General features: G+C 42.9%; 1 protein-coding gene across 1 annotated transcript; it reads left to right on the top strand.

Moving 5' to 3' along the window:
* The first annotated feature begins 4,301 nt into the window (after positions 1–4,301).
* Positions 4,302–10,333, top strand: LOC120438476. Its single transcript, XM_039608877.1, has 7 exons — positions 4,302–4,430; positions 7,346–7,439; positions 7,815–7,951; positions 8,244–8,535; positions 8,652–8,822; positions 9,136–9,291; positions 9,388–10,333. Exons 3-7 carry the CDS (start codon positions 7,887–7,889, stop codon positions 9,562–9,564), a joined length of 861 nt encoding a protein of 286 aa, XP_039464811.1. The 5' UTR covers positions 4,302–4,430; positions 7,346–7,439; positions 7,815–7,886; the 3' UTR covers positions 9,565–10,333.
* The last annotated feature ends 8,275 nt before the right edge of the window (positions 10,334–18,608 follow it).

Genomic DNA, 18,608 nt, shown 5'->3' with positions numbered 1-18,608 from the left:
CTTGATGAGCGTTTCAGTTGTGCCACAGTCCTTCAAAGCTCCTCCACAGAGACTGGCAGAAAAGAAGATCAGATATTGTGTACACTAACATGTATTAGTGTTTAGAGTGGAACTGAGATGATAGGGACTAGGACCTGGGGGACGTCAGTCAGTGACGGAGCGGTCAGCAGGTGTGGGCAGGTGTGGACAGGTACTTGATGGAGTGTTTCCTGCACGCTGGACTCCATATGATATGTTAGCAGAGAGGATCTGGCTCCTGATTGGTTGAAGTGGAGCCCATCTGCTGCAGAAAGATGCCTCCTGTCCCAGAAAACATTGAAGTTGTCTCTAAAGCCCAGGCTGTGGGAGTCACACACAGGAGAGCCAGGTGTGGAGGCCGAGCAGCCGCCCAAACGCCCACGGCCACAGGTGGGAGTGGGGCCGCAGATCTAAACACTACGGTGGGCTTGTTTCACAGCCTCACAAAGACACACAAAGTCCAGTTTGAGGAAGTGGGGCGCTGGTTGGAATCCGGTTTGTGCCCATGTGGATAAGGATGGTGTCGGCCTCCGGACGGGATCGTATTCTGCCAGGAAACTTGTCTAAAATGTCCCAGAGCGTCGGGCGGGAAAAGACAGAGCGTCACGCCTCCTTTATTGTGAAATTCCTCACCATGGTAACTGAACACATCAGCTGGTCTGCAGCAGGTTATGTTCAGAGTTTGAGGCTCAAATTGGCTCAAAGTGTCCCATTTTCACTGATTGTTTCCGACGACATGCTTCAAGTGTGATATGGATCCTCTGCTGAAGGAATCTGCTTTCTATCCACAACCTGTTGATCCGTATCTGACTAACAGCAGCGCGCAGGAAGCCCTGCAGTTATAGAGAAACTGTCTGAGTCGCATTGTTGCTGCAATTTACCTGCAACTGCTGATGAAGAAAGTCTCAATGTGTTTGTGTTTGGTCCTAATCTGCTGCCAAGTCTGTTTGACACTGCTGGATTTCCAGCTGATAGATGACAGATTAGAAACTGATCAGTCTATTGATCACACAATATTCCATCAATAGAATTGATTTGACTTTGATTTGTGTAACAAAGTGATTTCCACGTCTCCTTCATGATGTGACAGTGTCAGAGCTGAATGCACTTGTAGAGTATCATGTTTTATGGCTCACATTTAAAGTGTTCCAGCTCTAATGTACAGCTGTCATATTAGAAATAGAAGCAGCTCTGATTTTAGTGCTCAAATAAATCTATGAAGGGATGAATTCACACATGAACAGTTTTCTGCAGCGTTCCTCTCGGCCTTATTTGCAGCTCCACTCTTGTTTTTGCTCTAATAATTATTTCTCTCCATGAGCTGTTTCTCTGCCTGAAGGAGGCGCCACTCCATCGCTTCATTTAGTGCAGAACAAGAGTCACATGATGCTGCTCTGTCAACACCAATCACACTTTGTACAGCTCATGTTGTGTTTGTTGTCCTCTCAGTCTGTCAGGTGGAGGTGGAGGAGGGGCGGAGTCTGTCCAGCTGCCCTTCAAAACCACACAAAACCTGCCTGAAGATGCTGGAGTGGAGTGGGTACATAAAGAACCTGAATACAGGAAGGTCCACGTGTATGAGAACGGCTCTGACCAGCCTGAAGAACAGCACCAGGTTTACAGAGACCGAACGAAGATGAATGAAGACCTGCTGAAAACTGGAGACCTCAGTCTGACCCTGAAATACCCCACAGAGAGAGACAGTGGGAGATATGAATGTGATGTGAGGAGGAACGGACGGGTTAGATTCAAAACAGTGCAGCTCAACGTCAAAGGTTTGTTTGATTGTGCGTGCGTGTATGTGTGTGTGTGTGTGTGTGTGTGTGTGTGTGTGTGTGTGTGTGTGTGTCTGACTGTCTTGTGTCTCCTCTGCAGGGAGAGTTCAGGTCCAGGATCAAACAGGGGACATCAGGAACAGAAGCAGCTCCATTGATCCGACTCCTCTGATGGCTGATCAATCAGTTTGATCTGTGTGTTCTTTGATTATTGATCAGTGATGTCAGAGTGGAGTCAGTGTGATGTTGTTGTTGTGTGTTTGAGACTTTTAGTGTCCATGAAGGTCTCTGCTGCCGTAGATCCTCTGAACTGTGACAGAGGTCTCACTCTGGAGGAAACTCTCAGCACTTTCCAGCAGCTCCTCCATCATGGAGGACGTTCCCTCACTGTAACAGGTGGAGGAGAGAGGAGAGGAAGCACAGCTGGATCCTCTGAGGAAGAGGAGCGTTCCTACAAACCACATGATCACATGACCAGAGGGGCGTGGCCTTCAGTGGTAGTAATAAAGGAACAGTCCACATGTTCCACTTTGAAGGCTCATCTCCAACAAAGCAGACCTGTGATCACTTTAACTCAGTATGATGGATTGTTTGGATTTGTCTTTGTTTCTCTGGCTTTTCTTGTGTGTCTGTGTGTCTTTGTATGTTGGATAGAGTCATGTGACCTGCCCAGGGACTACACATGGAAATGAGCAGTTTAGCTCAAATCTGGCAGGTTTCCATCTTCTGTTTTTATCCTGATGTCCATGAACATGAACACTGTCCCTGTCAAATAAATCCAGATACAAAGATCAGATCTACTGAGCATCATCAGCGTGTCAGCCGCTAACTGCATCTTCAAATAAATAAATGTGTCTGATCAGCGGTGATAAGAGGAGAGACGCTGAGCGAGTGAAACTTTAAAAACTGACTGAAAAAATTCTTCTTGGCTTCATTTTTCCTTCCAGTCTGAAAAATCTTCCATTTAATGATTCTGTGGAAATATGAGACATTTGAAGACCTTCATTTATTTGAATTTCAGAGTTTTTAATGAGCCACAGCAGCCCTGAATAAACACTTGAATTACTGTCTGAGCTGCTGCAGTTTCCTGCTGCGTCCACTGGGTGTCAGTAAAGCTGCAGGTGTCTCACCTGTGAGTCCAGCTGTGGGGAAACAGTCCAGCTGCTGGTTCTGCCTCCAGCTGAGGAAACACTTCATTCCTTTTATTGCTGATCTCTCTTTATGAATCCACCTGAACTCGTCTGATCCTGGAAACCTTTCACTTTCCTTCCTTGCTGTCTCCGTCTGTCTCTCACTTTCACATTGGTTGGTTCCTCTCTGAATCTCTCCTCTTATCTGTGAACATTCATGAGGGAAAAAGCAGAATCAGTTCAGGCTTCGCTCTCACAGGATTTTAATGTTTGTGCTCAGAGTCTTTTCAATGAGCTCCATCTTTTTCCTGGAATCATCTCCAGAAGGAGCTGAAAGGATCCGTGTTACACAACGTGGCCACTTTAAGTCCATGAAAAGGATCCAGGAAATAGTCAGAGCCCAAAAGAACTGGGTGGAAGTGAAAGGTGTGTTTTCTTTGATGGCGTCACCAAAATGAGAGCTTTGTAAAAACAGGAGAAAGAAATGTGCCAGTTTATTAAACACGTCTCGTTTCAACTTCCCGATGAAAGTGTCGCTTTGAAGTCAAAATCTGAATCCAAGACTGAGCTGTGTTTTGTTTCTGCAAAGTTCTTCCACAAACTCAGGTTTTCAAACAGCTGTGACAGCTGCCTCTGTGTGTCAGTAAGTCTTTGAGCTTCTTTATCATAATATCAGCAGCCTTAAAAAATAAAGACGGACTGATGTGGACGATTATCAGTAATCAATGAGACCGATCACTGATATCTGGAGCTGACAGAGATTTAGAAACAAATCAAATCCAGCAAAGAAAATGTATTTTTCTGTTGTGGCAGAAACGGTTGGTTTCAAATATCTGATGATGTTTAAGTTCACATGCAGCTGTTACACATCTGTACTCACAGCCAGCTGTAGTGCTCAGGCCTGCTTAGCCTCTAATCTGCTGGCAGAGAGCTAATAATCTACTAATAATCTCACTCATACGTTACAGGATGGCTGACAGTGAACATCACAGCAGTTGTGTTACTGAGGTATAACAGGGCAGCACTAACCATGAATGTGCATCAGACCAACTCACCAGAGGAGTTTGTGTGATCACAATAACTCCTGGACACAGCTTCAAAGTGACTCCTCACTCTGACAGCACATTACACTCATCAGTTTCACTCACACACATTTTATAAACTCATCATAACTACTTTGAAACAAAGTTCCAGCACACAGAGGAAAATCCACAGCTGCAGTGTGTGGCTGCCACGCCCACATCAACATCACCGTGGCGTGTTCACTGACCATTAAACAGTAGGAAATGTCACTCAGCAATGAGACCTGGGTCACGCTGACATCATGGTTGTGTTCTGTGTCCATATGAGTTTGGGAATCTGCTTCAGTGAGGAGAACATCACAGTCCATGCTTCCTTCAAACAGTCCACAGACCCGTCAGGTCTGAGCGTCGGGGACATTTCACGCTTTTTGAAATCAGCTCTCAGGATTACAGCAGCTCATGGATGTCATCAGTTTCCTGTTCTGGTGAGTTCACAGCAAACAAAGTTCCTCCTCGTGTTCCTCTGTGAATCCAGTCGTGCTGGAATATTTGACAATATTCCCACAGTAATGATGTCATTTCTACAGGAATTGGTTTTATAGAAACATCCTGATATCTGACAGCTCATGGGAAGGACCAAAGGGAGGAGGCCAGATATGATAGCTGAGCAAAAATGTTCTATAACAAAAGTAAAATAAGCAAACTCATGTAGCTCAGTGAAGTCAGCGGGATGTGCAGTGTCTGGATCTGTGACATGGACTGAAAGAAACCATAACACAAACCAAACAGCTCGTCCACTTACAGAAACACAAACAGCAAAAACAAAGAGTTGATCTTTATTAACCTTGGAGCAGATTCCAGTCATGAGACATTCTGCTGAGTTCATTTGGTAAAACTCCTCCCAGCAGCTTATAGAGACCTTTTCTAGTGGAAGTTCAAGATTTGCTGTCATTGCAGTTTGTCTGATGCACATCACGTCATGGCTGCCTGCGGCTAAATCTGCACACCTTCTTTCTGCGAGTGCTGAAGACACGAGTGCATTTACAGCAATATTTGTTAGCCTGCAAAAAACAGCTCCAACCACAGTAACAAATGTGTGACATCAATGATTCATTGTTCAGCTGCTCAATGTTCAACCGTTTATTTGAACTAAACGTGACGCTCCCCCCATGTTCTTCTCTAATTGTCTTCTATGTCCTCCCTCCTCATCCAAGCCGTGCCAGCCCACAGACCATAATCAGCCCACACACTGAACTCACACATGAAACTCCACCTGACGTGGTTTTACATCAGCATCAGCAGATTGGACGCAGCTTTGTGTTCATCTGTAAATCAGCATCTCCCTGGAATCGTTTGATTCCTGTGGATTAAAGGCAGACAGTAAACTGAGCTTCCAGGCATGTAGGCAGCTACAGTAATGCTGCACTAGACAGCACGTCCTCGCCCATTAGCAGGCATCATCTTTACATTTGATTTTATAAAAACAAATCATGAATTAAATCCAAAATGAACAACTGCAGACTCATGAAAGGATTTGCAGTTTTGGTTTTTTCCCTTTGAGCTTCATTTCAGGTGGAGTCATTCTGGATTCTGAGTGTGTCCCAAAGGCCACAAGGATCCTCCAGGATAGAGGTACAGACTGCACTCCGGGACAGAGGAGCAAGGAAACATGTTGCTCTTCATAACTTGATGTCAGAGCTTTGAACTAGTTTGGGATTCAGCTCCATCCTGTATCTCTGTGAAACCTGACCTGTGTGGCTTTTGTCCCCTCTGTGAGAAACATGCACATTATAAAGCCGACACATTCATTCAGTTTACTCTTTCATTCTAAAGTGAAAGTGACTGTGTGAGCTTTCTATACAAAGATGTGTAGTTGTGTTTACTTGACTTCAGTTTCAGTCAGAATTAAAGAGACTAACTGTGTTTAAGAGAGGAGGCAGAGACACCATTGATGTCACAGTTCCAACTACTCACACCAATCACATTCAGTCCAGTTCATGTGGACAATAATTAGATGTTGTAAAAGCAGAATGGGAGTCTGCATTTAAATCAATAATGAGTTCATAGTTATTTTTCAGGCCGACCACAGTTATTCTATAACATGCTGGTAAAAAGGAGCCTGTATATTTGATGGATCTGCTTGAATGCAGAAGTTTGTGAAAGAAGTTCCTCCAGTGATTCTCTGCAGTGACCTTGAGTGGGTCAAGTCCAGCTCCAGTTCCATCATGACCATTGTACAACATCTGTTGCAGCTGCATGCATAAACCAATAACAGCTAATACATTGTTGAAAACGTGTCTCTGTCCTTGGAGCAGATGTCTGTTCATGCAGGGTTTTACTGCTGGTTTCTTATTCCACCTTATTACCCACTCTGATACATGACTGAGTGCCCATGTGCATCAGTGGGTCTGGGCTGCTTCTCACAACAAGAGATTTAAGAAGAGTCTTCCTTTAACTAGGAAGTGATCCACAGGTGGCCTAACACATGGAGACAGACGAGCATTGGCACATTTAGACTCAGCAAATAATCCACGCAGACGTGGGGAGAACATGCAGACTTCTCACAGAAAGGCCTGACGGTGGGTTCAAACCCGTCGGCTCACACGGAGAAAATCTTCCCTTATTACCCGCCGACTCAGCAGATTTGTGTCTCTACAGCTTTGTGTTCTTCTTCAAAATGAAATTCAAATGGAGGGTTTTGTTTGACACTAGAGATCAGAGATGCCCCACAGACCAACACATGAAGTACTTTCTATTTGTGGATTAGAAGGAGAAATATATCTGTATTATCAGTTTATTATAATCTACCTGAATCAGTGTTTGGGATCAGATTTCTGTGTGGCCTGGTTCACTCACTTCATCATCATTTTAACATCATTTTCTATTGACTTTGACTGTATAGAAATGATGCACACTTAACCTCCGTCTGTAGATTTCTTTGGTTAGTAGACAGCTGCCTTTGTTCGCTCTAGAGTGGATATTATAATCTGATTCCTGACTGGTCTCTACTCTGTGTGGGTCATGTCTAAACCCTGGGCTTCAGACTTCGGGCAGAGCTCCCTACAGCCATGTTAAAGAGCTGGAAAAGCTTCAACGTTGTGAATTGACTGGCAGAGTTTAGGGGGCTGAATAATGACTCACACCCCACTTTTCAGTTATTTATTTGTAAAAAATGTTTGGAATCATGTATGAGTTTCGTTCCACTTCTCACGTGTACACCACTTTGTATTGGTCTTTCACGTGGAATTCCAATAAAATTGATTCATGTTTGTGGCTGTAATGTGACAAAATGTGGAAAAGTTCAAGGGGGCCGAATACTTTTGCAAGCCACTGTAGTACATGAATGACTGAGGGTGGGTTTTATTGTGTCCTCTTAAAATTGTAATCTTGCATTTTTCAGAGAAATGTTGGTCCAGGTTATAATCAACAACTGAAGTATGTGAAGCTGAATGAGGATGAAGGACAGTACGACTTTCTGCAATTTAATGTAAAAGGTGTGCAGGTTATTTCTACTTTATCTTGGATAAAGAATATGTTCAAAATAATATTTTAATACATATTGTAGGAACATCTTTTAGCAGTGGTGTTGTATAATAAAGAACTTCAATTGAACGAATGATTTGAGGTTTTCTTTTTCTTTAGTGTTTTCTGACCTGTCTTCTGCTTCTGAGTTGTCTGACTCCAACTCAAGCTTCAGCTCACGTGCTTCAACTATAATCTTAGATGAGGTCTCATGCAAGAGACGAACAATCGAATGACTCTCGTTCTTTGTTGTTTCCTCTCAAGTTTATAGAAAGGTTCCTTATTGCCAGTATTTTTATTCTCAATGTTCATTTTTCTCTTTTTGTTTGTGTTTTCATTTTTAATAGTTAATTGAAAGTGTCTTAAGAAGCAAGTCTGGTGGTGATGAAGTGATACAGGAATACCAAGCAACAAACACCATGAAGGATGCCACAAGGCGACAAATGGTTAACATACTTGTGGCTCACATGATTGATAGTCATGGGTATGTATTCAGTGTATGTTGTGTTCTTTATACTTGTGTTAAATAAATGCATACTAATTGTCTAAATTTAAAAAACTGAACATCTTCTCTCAGCCACCTTCCCCCAAAAGCAGTCAGAGAGGAGTTTGTGATGCTGTTCCCCTCGCTCAAGTATCCATATGCAGACAAAGGCTATATAATAGTCAATATTTATTTATACAACACAAAATTGTTTAATGATGGACATAAAAATTATTTGATATTTTGCTATGAACTAAATCTGACAAGATATTCTGTGTTTTCACTTATCCAGGATGCACTTCTTTGATGCAGCAAGTGGTGCAGGATACATTTCTTGGCGTCTGAAAACTGTCCAAAGAAAGATTCGTCGTGGATCTCCAACACCACCTAATAGGTTGACAGACAGTTCTTCAGGTGGCCCAAATCTCCAAAGGACTGTGAATGTTAAACACCAGCTTGATGGGGATGCTTGCAAGGAGGCCATGTCTTTGCTCAACCATACTACAGACAACTGTGTGATTCTCCAGAAGATGAAGGAGACCTTTCAGCACCGTCAGAGGCTTGTTAATGACCCAAGCAGAAGCGTTGGTATCCTGTCCACTTTTCCAAGATTCCTGGATCCAAAAGGACAGAATTCATTTTTTAATGGTTTGGAATTTGGAGCTAGCAGTTGTTTCAAATACAATTTTCTTTCTTAAAGGTGGAGCAAGACTTCACTCTCCTATTCAATGATGACAGGTTGCTTCAGAAATGGAAAACGTTCTTCAGGCCAAATGTCATAAAAGAGGCTAAGAAGCTCACATCAACACCAGAGTTGCTTCACTTCAGTCAGCAGAAGGTCATCCAGAAAATCATCAAGATGATTCTACAAGTGAGTTGTATTTTTTTATATATTAAAGGTTAAAGCTGCATTCAGGGGCAAATATAATTTGTTTCTGTGTTTTTTAACATTTAAATTTATACAAATTAAATCTTTGTCAACTTTTTCTAGTTTTGCTCATAGAATGTAATATAAAGTCAAACAAAGCATTGTCTGTTTTGTTTGATGATCCTGAACCAATAATCCTATAGATTATTTTTCTTCTTGTGTATCTCTAAAAATTGATCTACTTTGTGATAACTTTCAACAATAGATGGAAGACTCATAAGTCTCTTAACTTTCCCCTGTTTTCATCGTAAAACAGATCAGTACATTTGATGAAATCTTTTCATCTTCAGCCTTTGAACAAGAAATGGCATCACTGTTGGTGTTGTTACATCTCCTTCCACCACCAGGAGGACAAAGGTCTCCAAAAATCAGTGCAAGTGATGCAAGACAGAGACTTGTAGTCTTTCATAAGGTAATTATATCACAAAATTTCAATAATATGAAAGTCTTTGAACAATCTCTTCTACATTTATTTTTCTGTATTTAGATTTCTGTGAATGATTTTCAGTTTCCTTATGTCAACCGCAGTCATGCTGCAGTCTGGAAGAGCATCTCTGCAATCAACAAGGTCGACAACCAAACCTCCTCACTGTCGGGCATCAGAAGAGCAAGACTGGCACCTTCTACATCACCATGGATGAGCATCTCATTCCATGCCAGGCAGCCACTCACTCGGGGCATTTGATGAACTTTTCAAAGCACATTTTGTGTTTAATTTGTCCCAAGATAATATAAAGCTGGACTTGTTATTTGCAGTGCAGTGGAAGAAGACCTGCCTGTCTTTTGCCAAATAAGTGATTTACTTTTGGTTGAAGATGACATTTTTTTATGGGCAACAAGTTGTTTACAGAGTGTTTTGATAACCATCTATATGCATTCAGAGTTGTACATACTGAGGAGAGATGCATAGTGAAAATGTCAGATCTAAAGTTTTATAAACCTTTGATATGCAAAGGTCACACGATGTTTCAGATGAGAGAGTGCACATTGTGCCTTCATTCAAACATCTTTGAAGACAAAATGAATGTCCTTTTGGGAAAATGTTTTTTGTGCAATGTAATTCTTTCTCAGAGTTTAATTTGAACACTTTCCAGTGTAGAAAGTCTGACACTATAGGGAGTGAAGCCAACACTAACCAGAAGGTTAAAGATTGTATCTCAGCAGAGTCACTTATCCAGTCTCTAAAGTGTTATTTTAACTCTGTTTTGAGAATATGAACTCTGGCACAGTGTTAAATATTTTAACTATTTCAAAAATGTTGATTTCACTGTAAAGAGTGTGGAGCTATAAACCCTGAAAAAGTGTTGAAAATGACTCTGTGGGAGTTTATTAAACACTGGTCTTTTTGCTGTGTATAGAGAGACGCTGCTTCTCATTCATGTACTCTGCATTGTGCATCATGTTGAAAGTGTCCATATCTGTCCTTGTAACATGAATTATTTCTTTTCACAATAAACGGCTGAGAAAAAAACATCAAAGTTGAGGTAAGTGGTGACTGTTCACCACAACTAAACAGTTTTTGTTTTTTTAACTGTTATCAAATTTCTCTTTGGGTCAAAATTAAGCCGACATCCAAGTGTCAAAGAACTGTAATGCCTCTAAAGGCCTCTTAAGGCCGGTTCTAAAACCAAGTCAGTCCCTAAAGCTTATTTGTCCCACAGATGCTGATTCGGTGACAATTCAAGTCTGTGGGAATGTGTAAGGAATGTTTTGGGATTGGACCCGTGTCTCATCTTAAACTAACTTTGTTGTTACATTACAGCAATATTGAGGAAACATTTAATGTTTGGAGGTTGATCATGGAGCAGGAAAGAGGTCAAAGGGAAAATCCCAGCCAGGCTTCCAGTCATGCTTCCATCCAATGTAGTCATTCAACCGGTCCATGCTACATCGCCCCTCCCAACCTGGAGTTGTATAACGTGTTGTAGAAAAGTTTGATCCGCTCTCTCTCTCTCTTTTAAAAAATAATAACTTCTGTGGGTTTTTTCTTATACGCTGGTACCCGACAGAGGAAGTTGAAGCATTCCGAGCTCTCCCTCCTATCACACCCAAACCTTGCGGGCTGTGCGTCAGGAGACTCGGAGGTAATTGACCGGGATGATCCTATTGACAGTTGTCTGACTCCTTCTTGACCCGCGGTGTGCGTAAAAAAAGCCATTTCCCTTAATCTCACGCTAATTTTCTTTTAGGGTTGTGTTTTTCTGTCTATTGTTGAGCGTTTCTGCTAATGAGAAAATCCACTTCCTTGTTGTAAAAATAGCTCTAAAAAATGAAGAAAAACTCTTTCCCCTCACTTCACCTCAGTCTAACAGGCGGCTGCACAAAACCAAAATACCTCATCAAGGGTGAAATTGTTTAATAAACTTATTTGGGACGCTAAATAGCACCGAGTTCTGAATATGTGTGCAGTGCTTTTTTTACTCAAGATTATTTTACACGTACAAAGAGATGAGTCGATGACCTGTGCGTGTATGAAATAGAAATTCTTTGCACCGACATCAATACTTTGCTAGGTTACAAGCTTTAGGATAGACAGATAATCTTAAAGGTTCAAATCTCATTTTATTGTGTCTGTAATAAGGTTATTATAAGAAAGTAAAATAAATCTAAATCCACAATTGTAAAAAGAAAAAAATAGCCCTCAGTCTTTACCAAAAAATGGTTACATTTGTAGGTGAAAATGGTTATCGAGATCTCTGCTCACCATCTTCGTCATAATATAGAAACTAATAATAGAGACTAAAACATTTAAACTGTGTATTCAACAGAATTCAAACTATGAGTTCAACTCTTATCCATACAAAAGCAAACAGGCGGGTTTAAACTGCTGCGATCATTCTGTCATCAGCCGTATGCGCTCTGATCTCCACTGACTCATCAGAAATCTGCTGTGTTGCCCCTGAACCTTCCTCAACCGTGCGCCCCAGGTACGACCCCCTCCATTCCTCTCTGGACAAACATGACTTTTTTTTTCCCACCGCACGCAATTCGTCACGCATCTGGATTCGATTCATCACGCTTCTCATTTCCGGAGTACTTCCGGTAAGGTCAAAAGGTCAGGTCAAAGGTCATCAATCAAACTCGCATTCTTGAGTGACACAAGCTGCACCCTTATCTTTTTCTGCAGTGATGCTGGAATACTGCTTTGCTCCCACTGACCTCCTCCTCGGCCTCCTAAGGGTCTCCACCTCCACTGCTGTCTGCGTGCTACACCTCTGGAGGGTCGTCGCCTCCACTGCTGTCTGCGTGCTACACCTCTGGAGGGTCGTCGCCTCCACTGCTGGCTGTGTGCTACACCTCTGGAGGGTCGTCGCCTCCACTGCTGGCTGTGTGCTACACCTCTGGAGGGTCGTCGCCTCCACTGCTGTCTGCGTGCTACACCTCTGGAGGGTCGTCGCCTCCACTGCTGGCTGTGTGCTACACCTCTGGAGGGTCTTCGCCTCCACTGCTGCCTACTTCCTCACCAGCCTGTCCATTCTCCTGAAGTGCTCCTCTTCTTGGCTCCACCTTGTGGATGCCCTCCTGAACTGTTTCTGCTCCCCTCTGAGTTTTTATTTCTTTAACTTCCTGTCTGTTGGTCGTCTGCTTCGACTCCTGGACTCTGAAGCTTCTCTTCTGTTTTCTCTGATTTTGATTTTCACTTTGTTCCACTGGAGATGTTTGTGCTCTTTGGACGTCTGCATGAAACCTAATAAACTGTTGGTTTGTTTGTTTTTAACTGTGTCAGGTTTGAATTTGGTTCCACTCACTCCTGGATCATAACACAGTTTTATTTAGAAGAGGTCAGAGTAACATGTTAAACATGTGTATATATTTTATTTTTAAATCCCACTTCTCTTAAAGCTGTTTCCACTGGTTTGAATCCAACACAACACATTTATAATAAAACAAACAATAATATACCAGTGTTTTAAAAAGCCAAAAAGTTTGTAACATTTAAAAAATTACAGACCTAATGAAGACTTCAGATGTAAAAACCTCTGAGTCAGTTTTCTACAATCCCACAGTGATGCTGACTCGTAATGACATTCATCCCAAATCTGTCCACATAAAATGAGAAGGAGGTGCACATCTATGAGGTCTGATGCTCTGAAGACTTCAGCTTCACTCTGAGAAAACCACAACCGACTGACAGCAGCAAAGGCAGCTTCTCCATCAGTGATGAAAGAGAAGAACTGATACTGAGAGACGTTCAGCCGCAGGTCAAAGGTCAGCAACAGAGTTACCGGAGTTATCCTTACAATGTCCTTAGCTTTGCCCTTGTCCGGAGTGGTAAAATATTATGCTGCTATTATTTGCTGCTATTTTTATGATCATTATTATTATTCCATTAATTATTAATATTGATACTGCATTTAGATGTTTAAACATATTGGCACCCAATTAAGCTTTTATTACAAGTCCAAGAAGAACCACTTTAAACTGTTGAGTTGAATCTATAATTTTAAATGCTTTTCAATGCTCCTATAATCTTAAATGTTTCTGTGTAGACTGCAGGGACAGGAAATATACTCTGTGTAAAGACAGGAAGTTACATGTTTTTGAAGTTACAGGCTTTGCAAAAGTGCAACTGAAAGCAGAGTCTAAGTGCAAGTTAAGAGCAGGTTATTTAGTAGAGGCTCTTGATTAAAACATTTACTCAACATATTACATATATAGTTCAAGGATGAGCCTCTGTTCTGGTGAAAGGTTAGAAGTGCAAAGGGTGAGAGGAGAGAGCATTTAAGGATGAGACACACACACACACATAGTTTCAGTTGTGTACGTGCTGGCCTTCTGTCTAGTGGAAAGGTTACAAGGTCTAGCTGGGGAGCTGAGAGGTGAAACAAAGGGCAGCAGAAGCTGACACATACATACACACATATTAGATAGACTCATTTATATAGGTAAGAGTTTAATCATGTTTTGCTATAACTGCAAAGTTGGGGTGCGTACGTGTTAGTCTGTTCCAGGAAGTACACCAGATGTCCCAGAGATAAGCGACAGCGAAGACGAGCTGAGGGGAAGCACCGAGCCGAAGACGATGTTCTCTGGACTGTGTCAAGGGTTGACAGAATATTTGTGGTTTTGGAGTGACGTATGCTGTATTGTGTCTGAGAGGGGGGGGGAGCAGTATCACCCCCAACCCTATAAAGCCTTTGTCTGACTATTGTAAGTTAGTTCAACACTGATTGGACTGTTGGACTCCACATGTGTAAGTCATTAAAATGTCGTCTAATTGCACCAGGCCGGGTCAGTTGTTATTTTTGGATTCCTCCTCAATATCTGAACCTTAACACCCTCTAAGTTGGACATTATTGCTGGGTACTGTTCCAGAAGAGGTGTGGCTTACTTCTTGAAGTACATTCTCATTAACTCCTCTCACTCACAGACTCCATGTTTGTCTGACTCCTCTGAAGACTGGAGGCTCGCTCACATCTGACTGCAGGACTAATGTTGGGTTTATATGTTATTATGGTCATTAGTATTAAGAAATATGTAATCATTTGTGTTTAGAAGTATATAGTTGATGGCATATTGAAAGAATGTCTCATCCCAGGAGGTCTGTAACAACTCTGTGTAGCATGAAGAGGGGAGTGTGTTCACTCCTCTTCAGAGTGTACTGGCATAGATCACACACCTCCTAGGAGAGGTCGTATCTTCTCTTGCTGATATATAGTATAGCCAACATATGTATATCTGTTTGAGTGTAAGGGCCTTTTGTTCAGATGTACCGCTAGACTCCTGGCACCAGCTTTGGGAGTCTTGGCGGGGTCATATCTTGACCCACACATATACACACACACACACACACACACACACACACACACACACACACACACAGACAAGGTATTCTTTGTCCACATGTATACCTATGTAAGATGTTATATGTTAATGAACCTATGCATATTCATGTAACCACAATAAAAGGAGTGCTATGGGGAACCTGGCTGAGAGTCTGACGGAGGTCAAGTGGGTGGAACGACACTTGGCTCCAGGCAGGCCTCCCTCATGCATGAGTACTACAAAGAACTTTGCCTACTTGTGTCTTGTTTCTGCTGTGTAGCAAATTGTCCTGAATGTTCCAGCGAATAGGTTTATGCTATAAACCTATCATTAATTGGTCCTTCGAGAGCCGGATCCTTGGAATCGACATTCACCGAGGGGAAAAGGGACACGCCGAAAGACTGACGTCAGCCAGGACTTATAGAGGTCCTGCAGCAAAGCCCCGAGGCGTGAGAATTCGTCATCGGGCCGGTGGATTAGCCGTCTGTTTTTCTCCTCGATGGATGACGATTGACAGGATCTGACGGGACTGATGCTACACGCAATAAGCAACACCAAGTAAGTTCAAAGAGAACGACTCTATAACCGTGCGAAAGAGATTACTGTAGCTGCGCGGGTTCACGCGAGCACGGTCGCGCGGGTTTCACGCGGACGTGAGCCGTGCGGTTAGTCGCAGGCTTATAAAAAAAGAGCGACGGCTCCTTAATTGCATGGCCGCGCGGTTTGACGCGGGCAGGTGTAGCTCAGTGACTGCGCGGGTACACGCGAGTCCAGGAGCGCAACAGCCGTGCGGGTTCACGCAGGCTGGGGAAAATTGTAGGCCTATTTTGTATTGTCGTTGTTGTTGTGGTTGTGAGTGTGTTTGTGTGAGTGGGTGTGAGCAGACACGTGGTCTGTGACATCAGCTGTTGTTGTTATTATGGGTTCCCAAGCAACCAAGAGTGCGTTAGAGGGAGACGAGAAGTTTATGATGAAATTTGCTCCCGGCAGCGCGAAGTATTTAGGACATTGGCGCAAGAAATATGATTTTGAAGGTAAACTGGTTGTAGGACAATGTCAAATGTTAGTAGACCAGTTGACAGTAAAGGCAGCTTGTGCAAAAGGGAAATTGAAACAGGAGAGGGAGTTACAACTGGCATCCACTAAACTGTGGTTAGAGCAGGCGCAGAAAAGAAAGGAGGCAGTGAACGCAAAGAGAGCAGCTTATCAGGCGTTAGCTGTGAAACCTGAAGATGAGATGGTGCAGTCTACTTCAGTGGTGCTGACGTTAAGGGACCAACAGCGTAGAGCAGTATTAGAGAGGGAGAGAGAGGCCAGAGAGGAGGAAGAAAAGCAAAAGGGATGAGGCGAGTGCAGCTGGTATGCCTGTCTACCCTGTCCATGCAGCAGATACCTTTCCTATGGTGGAGGTTGCGAATCCTCATTTTGGTGTTGAAGGTGACCGAAGCCGTGTTATTTGTGTTTACAGGCCATGGACTGAATCTGAATGTGCAGAGGCATGTAAAGGTTTAGCTTAAACAGGTCCCAGAGAAGCTCTGGTCTACTGGGAAGACTGATGTGGGGTTGATGACTACAGCGAGTCCAGTAGTAATAAAGCCCAAAACGTCTTTTAGGCCAAGAGTGAAGCAATATCCCTTGAAGCCTGATGCAGTGGAAGGCATTAAACCAGTAATAGAGGATATGATTAAAGCAGGGATACTAGTTGAAGCTCCACAGGCAGTATGTAACACACCCATCTTCCCAGTTAGAAAGGCTGATTCACAGTCGTGGCGCATGATTCAAGACTTAAGAGCTGTAAATCAAGCAGTGGAGAGTATAGCTCCATGCGTCCCTGACCCCCACACCTTGTTAAATCAGCTCAAACCAGACAAGACACACTTCACTGTGGTAGATTTAAGTAATGCTTTCTTTTCCATACCAGTGCATGAGAATTCACAAGGCTGGTTTGGTTTTACGTATCAAGGCAAAAATTACACATACACCAGATTGCCGCAAGGTTTTTGTGATAGTCCTACAATTTTCACACAGAATATTACAAATTGTCTGTCTGATTTTGTGATTCCATCACATTCACAGATGTTGGTGTATGTCGATGACATTTTAATTGCCTCCAATTCAGAGAAGAATTGTAGAGACGTCTCATTGGCATTGCTAACTCACTTAGCTGAAACAGGTAACAAGGCCTCACTTTCAAAGCTACAGTGGGTAAAGACAGAAGTGAAATTTTTAGGACATCTGCTTAGTGCAGCAGGGAAGAGCATACACCCAGAGAGGAAAACAGCTATTTTGGCAGCACCTAGGCCAGTGACAAAGAAACACATGATGCAATTCCTAGGTTTGTTAAATTTCTGTCGATCATGGATCCCCCATTACGCTGAAGTTGCGCAGCCATTATTAGATATGATGTACAGTAAACCTTTAGCTATGTCAGAAAGTCTGAGTTGGACCCCTGAGGGGGAGCAAGCTCTGTGCATGCTGAAACAGATGCTGACAGGAGCATCAGTTCTAGGACTTCCAGATTATAACAAGCCTTTTGTTCAAACTGTTGACTGTAAAGGGCATTTTATGACGTCCATGTTAGCACAAAAGTGTGGAGGTAGAATGAAGCCAGTAGCTTATTATTCTAAGAGGCTGGATCCAGTGGCTTGTGCCTTACCTCACTGTGTGCGATCTGTGTGTGCAGCTGCTGAAGCCATAAAGTGTTCAGGTGAAATTGTTTTGTTTCACCCTTTGACCCTGCTAGTTCCACATGAGGTGGATGTTTTATTGCTGCAGACTAAAATGACATTCTTGTCACCTGCAAGACACTTATCTTTAATGTCACTGTTGCTCTCTCAGCCACACGTAACTATTAAGCGGTGTACAACTTTGAATCCCTCTACACTGTTACCCACAGAGGAAGAGGGTACACCACATGTGTGTCATGAGCATGTGGAAACACAGTGTAAACCTAGAGGTGATTTAACGGACATACCACTCACTGAGGGCAAGGTTTGGTTTGTTGATGGTTCAAGTTTTCAAACGGCAGAGGGAAAGACTAAAACGGGCTTTGCTGTTGTGGATGATGTGCAGGTCATCCGTGCTGGGCAGTTATCACATTCCATGTCTGCCCAAGCAGCTGAGATAGTGGCTCTGACAAAAGCCTGCAAAGCAGCTGAGGGGCAGGCAGTGACTATATATACAGTCAGTCAATATGCCTATGCCACACTTCATTTCTTTGCCGCTCAGTGGTCAAGGCGAGGCATGACAACCTCGACAGGGAAACCTGTGGAGCATGCAACACTTTTACAGGACCTGTTGAAAGCAGTCTTACTGCCCAGTAAAGTTGCGGTTTGTAAATGTGCAGCACACACACGTGGCACTGACCCCATTGTACTAGGCAATGCCTTTGCAGATAAAATCGCAAAGGAAGCGGCCCTTGGAACACACGGGGTTCATATTCTGGCGTCTCAGGAGCAAACTATGCCCATTACACATGATGTGTTAGCAGACATGCAGTCACACTCACCTTCAGCTGAGAAGCAACTATGGCTCACTAAAGGAGCGAGCCTGAGAGGTGATGTCTACTATCTTTGTGATAAACCTATATTGCCTAAGAACTTATATAGGACTGCTGCAATTTTGAGCCATGGGCTTTGCCATGTCTCCACAGCCGGGATGGTGGCAGCAGTCGAACGGCAGTTTTTCACACTGGGATTCAATGCTTATTCAAAACATTTTTGTAAAGCATGTTTAATATGTTGTAAACATAATGCTCAGGGGAACCTCAGACCTAGAAGAGGAAGGTTTCCCAGACCCAGCTACCCATTTGAAGTAATCCATATGGATTTCATTGAGTTGTCTAACTGTAACAACTACAGGTACTGCCTGGTAATTGTGTGCCCGTTCTCAAAGTGGGTAGAAATTGTCCCCACTAAGAAAGCAGATGCTATTTCAGTGGCTAAGGCAATATGCAAAAATGTG

This window comes from Oreochromis aureus, linkage group 3, assembly GCF_013358895.1.
Source record: "Oreochromis aureus strain Israel breed Guangdong linkage group 3, ZZ_aureus, whole genome shotgun sequence".
NCBI lineage: Eukaryota > Metazoa > Chordata > Actinopteri > Cichliformes > Cichlidae > Oreochromis > Oreochromis aureus.
This window is presented reverse-complemented; position numbering and strand designations above follow the sequence as displayed.